Source organism: Urtica dioica, chromosome 2, assembly GCF_054948205.1.
Source record: "Urtica dioica subsp. dioica isolate 48M chromosome 2, U.dioica_male_clone48M_v1_H2, whole genome shotgun sequence".
Lineage (NCBI taxonomy): Eukaryota > Viridiplantae > Streptophyta > Magnoliopsida > Rosales > Urticaceae > Urtica > Urtica dioica.
This window is the reverse complement of record NC_142757.1, coordinates 44456016-44466161: the sequence shown is the minus strand read 5'-3', so window position 1 is coordinate 44466161 and position 10146 is coordinate 44456016. Positions and strand designations below refer to the sequence as shown.

At 33.7% G+C, this 10146-nt stretch overlaps 1 protein-coding gene across 1 annotated transcript; it reads right to left on the bottom strand.

Annotated features, from left to right (window-relative positions):
• Positions 1–3078: 3078 nt before the first annotated feature.
• LOC149404912 (ribose-phosphate pyrophosphokinase 1-like) lies at positions 3079–6573 on the bottom strand. The gene is made up of 8 exons (XM_089606764.1): positions 6237–6573; positions 5573–5746; positions 4857–5105; positions 4445–4588; positions 4172–4339; positions 3986–4055; positions 3570–3651; positions 3079–3426 (listed from the first exon to the last, which is right to left on the bottom strand). Exons 1-8 carry the CDS (start codon positions 6396–6398, stop codon positions 3246–3248), a joined length of 1230 nt encoding a protein of 409 aa, XP_089462890.1. The 5' UTR covers positions 6399–6573; the 3' UTR covers positions 3079–3245.
• Between the last annotated feature and the right edge of the window lie 3573 nt (positions 6574–10146).

Sequence of the window (10146 nt, the reverse complement as noted above, 5' to 3'; positions counted from 1 at the left end):
CTCAACCGTTTAAAAGAATTAGCTAGACATAATTAAAATAATATGATGAATAAAATAATATGGAACCATGACGTTAATTGAATTCAAAAGTAAACCAAAGATGGAAAACTTTGAACTGATGTTTACGTACATGTAAACTAAAACCAAACCAAAGTCATACAAATATATAAATCAACCCAAAAGATGAATAAAGAAAGGAGTATGATTACTCAATATTATTAAGTAAAAACAATAAAAGGAAAAGCTAATGAAGATGAAACCAATGCACGTGAATAATTCTTGGTCATCAAGCGCAGCAAAAATATCCCCCCTAAAGAAGAATGAATAGCCAATAAAAGTGCAAGTCCTTATACCTAAAATTGATTCTCTCCCCGCCTAATAGAAACAAATCACCGAAAAATAACTCAAGACGTAGGGATTATGTATATTATTAGCCAAACATTCCAAATACAGCCTAAATACATCAGTGGGCTTTTTATTTGATGATGTCCATCGGCCCAAACGAATATATTTCTTCCTTTTGTTGAACCGTGAGCCTTCTTCTTCTTCCAACCAAGTGGCTTGATTTCTTTCTTTTTCATTCCGACACCAAAGTCTATGTTATTTTGCTCTAATTTCCTCAATTCACATATAATTGCACATAAATCATTGACACAGAAAAGTATTAATACAAGTGTAGTTATGAGTGATTGAAACATAAAATATGGTGGAAATTGACATTAATTAGATAAGAAATAAATCACTTATCAACAAGCGGTCCTGACAAAAGCGATCCATAGCTCAAATCACATCCCGATACCATAGAGATAGGATTTGGACGACCTCGAGCGATCCATGTGACGAGCCCTCGCTCTATCACGTGTCGCACAATTATTTTATGTGATTTACGTTTTGGGTTTTTCATTGTTAGATTCGTGTGTCTGTGGGTGTGTTTTTCCCATTTTTTTATTATGAGCTTTCACTATTGGTCATCTACCTATATTGCTTAACAAAAATGACATTCAATGTAGTCATAGGACATTTTTCTTACGGTATGAGTGGTTGTGTTATTATATTGATATTACTTTAGTTATGTTAATTAATGGTTCATAGGTCTTGTAGTCAACCTATACACACACAATAACCTCTAGATTTATGTCACCGGTGTAGGTATAGAAAATGCATTTGAGAAATTTCTAGCTAACTATGTGGTTAAATTTTGGGCCTATATTTTAATTCGCAACTGCAAGATATACCTCTATATATTACTTTTGTACACGACATTATTTCGTGACATAAATCTTCAAGTTCATTCTTTTCAAATGAAATCCAAAATAACAAATAAAAACGCAAATAGACGACTAGAATATATGAAAATAAGAAGGAAAAAAATGTTTGACTAAGAAAAAGAGGTGTAAAGAGAGCACTGGCTAAAAATTACAGCAAAAATAAGATCTCATTTAATCGACATGAATCATAAAATTATTAGGGATAAACAAATACATGCAAAAATAATATAGACAAAATTTATGAGTGTAATACGATCTTACAACCAATTGATAAGAGGATAAGATTTGAAAACATGGATGATACAAATTTTGCGTTTCAATTAGGTTCAACTCTCGTATTAGTATTATTTTAGTAGAAATTTTTTTTAAACATGTTTTAATTTTTTTTCTCTGATATATGCAAATCATCAAACTCATTGAAAGCCTTTGATCAACATAGGACGTCATGCAGATTCCCATTATGTACCACACAATTGAAGGTAGTAGCTAAAAAGCCTACTAAAAACTAGAAAAAGTTGAGAGAGGAGAAATTGTAGGAGAATGAGAATATGATATATGCCTCTCTCATATGTAAAACTTCTCTCAAAGCATACATCAAAATAAGACTTCTCTCATATGTACCACATGCAACCCACACTAGTATGTATATATATGGGAAACATGTTGGAAAATTGTATTGTCGATTTGTGTAGTAGAAAAAGGAGTTAGCATAACTGAGCAAGGAAATCAATCAAGCTAATTCTGATACTAGCAAAGGGGGAATAAAAACTACGTATACAAATATTGATTTGTTTTGCTCTATCTGAATATTTTTCTTCTGAGTAGAACTAGCATTCATACATAATAGTGCTAGAACACAATATTTTTTTTTCATATAAACATCTTCTATAAGTTAGTATTGCATACATAATTTCTTCCGCAAATAGTAATACCTTGATTTTGATTCGCGTTCAGATCCCCCAACAAAAACTTCCTAAGTGCTTGGCAGATGAACAATACCAATATTATTCCACGAAGTCCTTCCACGTCTCTTAAGACCGGCAATGAACCCAAACAATCTTTTCATTCTCGATCGTTTTTTGGATCATGACGAGAAATTGTGCACATCTCGACTACAAGCCGCAAAACTGATTTCTGCTCAGCGTTTTTCGATCGGTGTAGTATTGTTGCTTTGTTTGGCTTTTCATTGTTGAGCCATAAGCTCAAGATCTACTAATGTATCATTGATCACGTACAAGATTGTACGGTTGTGTGTTCATTTTGATTTTGATTAAGTACGTGTGTTCTTGCCCTTTCCTTTATTCTTTCGGCTACTAACTTCCAGCCTATCCATTTCCAATGTTGGAAAAATTGGCTTCTATTGTGGTTTTCATTCAAGCTTTATTAATGATTCAACATATATTAAGACGTCAATTAGCAAAACTTTACTCTAAGAAATCGGATCTTTTATTTAACCTTACCAACTAATAAAACTAATAAAATACCAACAGAAATACCTTAATTCTGACCGGAAGAAAGGTACGGCCTTTTAGCATTCCATAACGGACAAAAATGGTTCTAAATCTTATTATACGATAGAGTTAAAGATTAACACGGTTAAAGGTTAAACTTTAAATTTAGAAATTGAAACAGTTACAGAATTAACTTGTTACTAATAAGATTTTTTTAATAAAAAGATTCACACACAAAATCAATTAAAATTAACCATTTGATTAATTTTAAGTTTTAACCGCCAAATACAATTTAATTGCCGGTTAATTTTAACCGGTGAAACTATCCATCTCTAATTGTAATCATATATGTTTCATCATTAGAGTCCTTCACCAAGTACCTTTCTTTATTCATAAAAATGTGAAGAAACAATTGATTGCCGTTCAGTACAAATGTGAAGATAAAACAGCTTGTTGGGGTGGTTATAAATAAACAATTCAGTGGACTCGAATTGAGCTCATCCATATCATCTCACCCCTTGATCTTCTACATAAAAATGCTACTAACTGAAGAATCATCGTGAACACGCCATATAGTTTCACCCAATAAGTTAGCCACACTCAGAACAGTCAACTGAGGGAATGAATTCTTCTCCGAAACGGGAATGGTGTTCGTTACGATCACCTCTTGAAATAAGCCGCCCGAAAGCCTCTCGATCGCAGGAGGGCTGTCACAGAGATGATCAAACAAGAAGAGCAATGTTTATAAATGAGTTATTAACATATTAGTTCATTAAACTAGGAATCAGAAATTGAGGGAACCACTGATTACTAGTTAATAAATAAAATAGTATTTTTTTAGGAAAAACACCTTAGCACGGCGTGTGTACAACATGCATATACCTCCCTCGCCCCCTCTTGGTGTAGAAGAGCCGCACCTTTTGAAATTGTCCCTACAATCAAATAGCAATAGAAAACATAGTTCATGCAACCGAAGAGTAATTTTATAGACAAACGGTGGTTAACAAGTGCTTAACCTCGACTAAATTCTATATCTAATTAAAGAATAATAAAAGAACCAGCCAGCCGGCCCCCGAACTTGGTTTATTCATAACCTTATAAAATTTTGATATTTCGGCAAAAAATCCAAAATTCGGTTATTTTTTTATTTTTAATAATTAAAACCGGATTTCTGTCGAAAACCAGCAAAAACTTTAAGACAGCATGTTAAAATTTTCTTCAGCATTATCATCGGGTACCGGCATTTTAATCCTTGTTTCTACTCACCAGCAGTATCAATCATGTCATCCACCATTATTGCAACTTTTCCTTTCACGTCACCGATGAGGTTCATTACCTGCATGAATCAAGTAAAACACAGATTCTAGAAAGTAGATAATTATGATAAACCATCATGAGCATTAACATTTTAATACTAATTTTTTTTCTTCTTCTAAATTTACAGACACCAACCTCGGCAACGTTGTGTCCATGTCGCCGTTTGTCAACAATGGCCAAAGGCGCATCGTAGAGCTTTTTGGCAAAGGCACGTGCTCTGGCGACCCCACCGACGTCTGGAGAGACGACCACCAATCCGTCAGAGTGTATTCTTTTGCTCGCGAGATAATCAAGTATCACTTGCTATACAATTTACCAACACGACCGTATAAATACGCTAGCGAAACATGTATTATACACCCAACGCAAACCCGAGAACAGAGAATAAAACCCGCGAGGATATTTTACCTCGCAATAAATATGATCCACCGGGATATCGAAATAACCTATTGACTGCCCAGAGTGAATGTCGCAGACGAGAACACGATCTGCTCCAGCTTTGGTTATGAGATTCGAGACTAGTTTGGCTGCAATCGATTCACGCCCTTGGGTCTGAGGAAAAACAAAAGATTATATTGTTGTAGAGCAGAATTCTAATTCAATACCTATGAATAACTTGAATATGTCGAGAGAGAGAGAGAGAGAGAGAGAGAGAGAGAGAGAGAGGACAAACACTTGAATTAAAACGACCATGAAACGGCATAGATTATTAGGATATGAATTATAATGTGAAAAAGCTCACAATTTCCATTTAAAAGCACTAAAAAAGTTCACGAAAAAAGTTACATTATACTAGTGTAGTATAATATTTTTTTTTTACCTTTCTGTCGGCTCGAGCATATCCGAAATACGGAACCACAGCAATAACATTTTTGGCCGAAGCCCTGCGACAAGCATCGATCATGACAGCGAGCTCCATAAGGTTCTCATTCACAGGCGGGCAAGTGGGTTGAATGAGGAACACATCACACCCTCTCACACTCTCTTGAAGCTGAACATAAGTTTCCCCGTCAGCAAATCGCTTTATGTTGATCTTCCCAAGCTCCAATCCCATGTACCAAGCAATGTCCTACCATAAACATCAATCAACATAAGTACCATTACTCAAAATAAGAATCAAAGAATTTTGAATATCCAAAGCAAAGTACAAACTAAAGAGCACTCGGCCAATAGAGACTGGATAAAAGAAAAGAACTAACAAAACAAATCAATAACGAGATAACTTCCCATGGATCCTGAAGTTGAAGATAAAATCTTTATCTTCTAAGTTCTAGCGAAACTAGATGAGAATTTATAAAAGAAAAGTGACCTCAACATCAATAAAAACAACTAAACTAACCAAGTTCAACGGTATATCCACAGATCGCGGAGCGCATCTGATGCAACTAAACATAAAATTTAAAAAACTATAACGTGTTTCCAAGCACCTGTAGTTCTAATCTAGCAGATAAACTCCAAAATTTTCCATAAAACTTCATATCAATAATCACAGTTATTCATCTCATATTACCAGTCAAAATCTCTTTTTTTCGGTACCTGACTGAGAGCGGAGTTTCCAGTGCCAGAGAATAACTTAATCTTGGAGCTGTCTCTTTTCGTCGCTCTCTCCATTCGAGCTGATTCCAAGAATTTGGGAAGCGTCCGGTCATTAAGAACCGGAATGCTCGGCTTTCCATTCACATATTTGGATGGTTCAGACACATCACATCTCTAGGAGACAAATCCATAGAATTTCACAATGAGCATAAATGATAAGATCAAACAAATTTTTTAACTTAAGCCATTAAATCTTTTAACAAAACAACCGTTTTTATTATATTACACCACCACAATTTTAAGGCAACAAAAATATTTAATCTAAACAACTCAAAAAAAAAAAAAAAACTTGAAACACATGAACACGTTCATATAGATTTAATATTAAAAAAAATGATTTAGTAAATAAAACCATTGAATTGACAGGTTTTCGTAGTCTTTTTCTGTATTATAATCCAACACCCAACTAACACGTAATTTCGCATGAAACAATATATCCGCATCAAAATACTCCAACTAAAAATCCTTTAAGCTTTCTCTGCTAAAAAACACATATATACATATATAAATATATTTATTAAAAAAAAGGGAATAAAAACATTAGTACTGCAAAGACAAAAAAAAAAAAAGACTGAGCACGAATGGCTGAGACTGCGATTCTTACGACGGTGTGTCTCGACAATGAATCGCCAGAGAACAAAGCTTCGCGGCGGAGCGAGAATCGAGATGTAGCGATGAACGAAGACGATGACATCGAAGACGAAGAAGCCGCCGAAGAAGATGACGAAGAGGAAGGAAGAGACGGCATAACTATCGAAGCAGCCATGCCTGGAAGCTCTAGGGTTTTTTTAATTTGAATTTCTTAGCCAAATAAATACACGACTCGGTGTAGACTAAATCTCTGTTCCTTTATCAATGGCGGGTTTTTTCCTTTTCTTCTCTTCCGTTTTTCAATTAGTTGTTTGGTTCCTATTTATATATAAAAAGGGATGCGCTTAAACGGCGACGCTTTGTATTGTGTGGGACCCATAGCTAGAATCCTAACTCTAGCAAAGGAGGGTTTTTTTTTTTTTTTTTTTTGCTAAATACAGAGGAGGTTTGCTTGAAAACACGAGTGAACGAGTGAATCACATTCTTGTCGTTTTTAATACACATCCAGTTGTTCCACGTGGCAAGTTATTCGTTTTATTTGCTTCACAAAAATTGTTGACCGAGTCTGAGTATTTTGCATATTTTATTCAGTGTTAGAAAAATTTAAAAATTAAATTGACGTACGCATTATTGTTATTATTATTCAATTTCAAGTTTTCAACTTTGATTTGAAAAAAGGATCATTGATTGTTGGACAACAAAGACTCTTGGTCTTCTACTCTTTCATGTAGTGGCTTGGGTTGTGTTTCACGGAATAAATAATTTAAGACACTGTTTAGAATTCCTCTTTTGGTGCATAAAAGTTGGAAACGAAATAGGAGATTCCATTCCAAAATGCGTGATTTAAGACATGTTTGGTATGCATAAATGTGCTTAAGGTTTCTTGATAAATTTGATTATTATCTCATTTTTCTTTTGTTTCTAGATCACTAATGGTTATCTGGTTTAGTTTATCTAATATTTTTTAGGAGTATATAGATTATTTAAATCTCTTATGACAAAATTATAGTCGAATAATATTAAAGCAAGAGGCATGAAATATAAGAGGCATGAAATATACTATGAAGATTAAGCATGAGTTGAGTTATTTATTTAATATTTGAATAATTATACTATAATTTTAATTGATAGTAGTCATTTACCTATTTTATACACACAAAAAAATTTAGTATCAATTCTATTAATGATAAAGAATCAAGAAAATATTTTTACACGTTATGCTTTAAAAGCTACGATACATATTAGGCGGTATGCGGGTAATCAATAAAACTAATTAAGGGGGTGGCTTGACTCCAATAAACAATATTTTATTCTTTATAGTAGACTATTTTAATCCATTGATATGATTTCATTCGATCTGATAGAATTGGATTACTACGTACTAAATGTTAGAATAATTTTGGGACTACTAATGTCATTAAATAAATGTGTTGGGTCATTATTAATTAAGTCAAAATTGATGTGGTCTAATTTAGAATAAAGTTTGTGACTTAAGGACATATTTGTCATGAAGTTATTATGTGGCTACCATAAGTGCTAATCTAATTTGATGAGGGGTCAAATTAGAAATATGTAATAGTTATTAGTAACTGTCTGGCAGTTATTAATAACAGGGTAGGTCCCTGATTGCAGTACGTACGATAATTTTCTTGTATCCCCATCAACAAGAATTCTACAGACTCAGGTAAACTGCAATCAGAAGACAATCCAACTATTGTTGTTTGCAATCCATGGATTCAGGTACGCTTCCGCTATTTAAGATCTATGGTTTGGTTTCTCTTTAATTGAATTAGGATTTTTTTTAAGGGATTCAAAAATCCTAACAATTGGTATCAGATTTAATTCTTGAGAATTTTGGTTTTGGTTTTCAATTGCGTCGATGTCTGGTGTTGTGATTCGACATTGAATTGTGCGTAGCATTTTGAATTATCGATGGACTATGGTTCAGGTTTCTGGTGGTTTAATTGTGGGTATATGATCATCGCACGGTATTACCTTGTGTTTGGCAATTATTTGCGATATACTTGTTTGGTTATTTGCGATTACACAAAAGTATCAGTTTTGTGTTATTAAACTTTGTCGCATATGACTTCTTTATGACTCCCACGTTGATGCTAAAAGTTGTGGTTCTGTGATTAATGTTTATCGCAAGTGATTATTCTGGTTTATTTTTTTGTTCAGTGGTCATACGTAGCAATTAATATATGTGTAGCATATTTAAGGTAATATTTTGTTCCTTTGATTATTTGGTGGATTCCAATTTGATCTTTTGCTTCAATGAGTGCACATGTGTCGCATATGAATTGCGGCTGTGACTTGACTAATATCAATATTACATTGATATTGAATATGGAATTCTCAGCATATTTTTTTTCCCTTTTGTTCGGTGCATGGTCAAATTTTATTTTTATTTCTTTTGACCATTCAACCGTGTATCTATACTTAGCCTTTTTTCTATTAGAAATAAGTGCATATGCATACATATTTATGCATGGAAGTAGAACTTCGGTTGTCAGTGCATTTTTATATTTATATATATATATATATATATATATATATATATATTAATGCACATATGGCATGAAGCTTTAGTAATTCAAATTAATGGTATATTATACATAAATATTTATCTATTATTTCTAATAAATAATTGAAACAAAAATGTCGCCAAAGTGACCTTTCTTGTGTAGATTATTTATGAAGAATTTTAGATGTTGTGTATATGTTAATTTATGCGGATACTAGTCGGCCCAAAGGAAGATTAGTGACTGGCCAAATTACATATACATATTTGTGATGATAAACATGTAACAATTGTAAAGTTTTACTTGTGAATAATTGATCGATCCAAAGATAGGTTAATTTTTACGAGCCTTATTGTTAGTGTTTGATCATTACAACAAGATTACCATTAGCAATTAATATCATTGTCCAAAGACTTGATATTGATGTTGCATTAGGTATCTTGGGATGAGATTTACCATTATTTGAATTTTATTGCTTATTAAGGTTAAATTTTTGTGTATATATGTTTATGTGATATTGTATTGTTCTATTTCAGTTGTTGCTACTGTATCTGCTAATCTCAATTCGGTTCCGGTCCTTAACGGTAACAAGTTTAAGGATTGGAAGGAGAACATGATGATTGTTCTTGGCTGCATGGATCTTGACTTATCGCTTAGAATGGATAAGCCGGCTTCTCTTACGGATGCTAGTTCCGCCGATGATAGGCGGATCTATGAGAAGTGGGACCATTCTAACCGAATGAGTCTTATGATCATCAAGCGCGGCATACATGAAGCTTTTAGGGGTGCGGTGTCTGAACAGATCACCAATGCCAAGTGTTTTCTTGCCAAAAAAAAAATGCTTTGAAAAGAGCGATAAGGCTGAAACGAGCACTCTTTTAAAGATGCTTATTTCAATGAAGTTTAAGGGCAATGAAAACATACGGGAGTCAAGCTTCGTTTGTCGAGAGTCTTATGTATGCTCAAGTTTATGCGTATTGAAATATTGCGCATATTGTTATAGCTTTACGCAGATACTTAATATAAGTATGGATCATTGGAAAGCACCCAAACAGATCATAAGGTACTTGAAAAGAACAAAAGATCACATGCTAACATATAGAAAGTGAAACAATTTGGAGATCAATGGATCCCCTTACTTTGGCTTTGTGGGATGCCAAATCAGTAGGAGATCCACATCAGGCTATGGTCTTTTTTGTGGTGGATGTATGTATAAGGCATCCAACTATGGTATATGGCTGATGAATTTTGTCATGGGGCTGCGAATTGTGGAAGGAATTGAAAGGCCGCTTAAGTTATATTGTGACAATAAATCAGTCGTAACGTATTCCAACAACAACAGGAGCTCAACGAAGTCGAAACATATCGACATCAAGTTCTTAGTTGTTAAGGAAATAG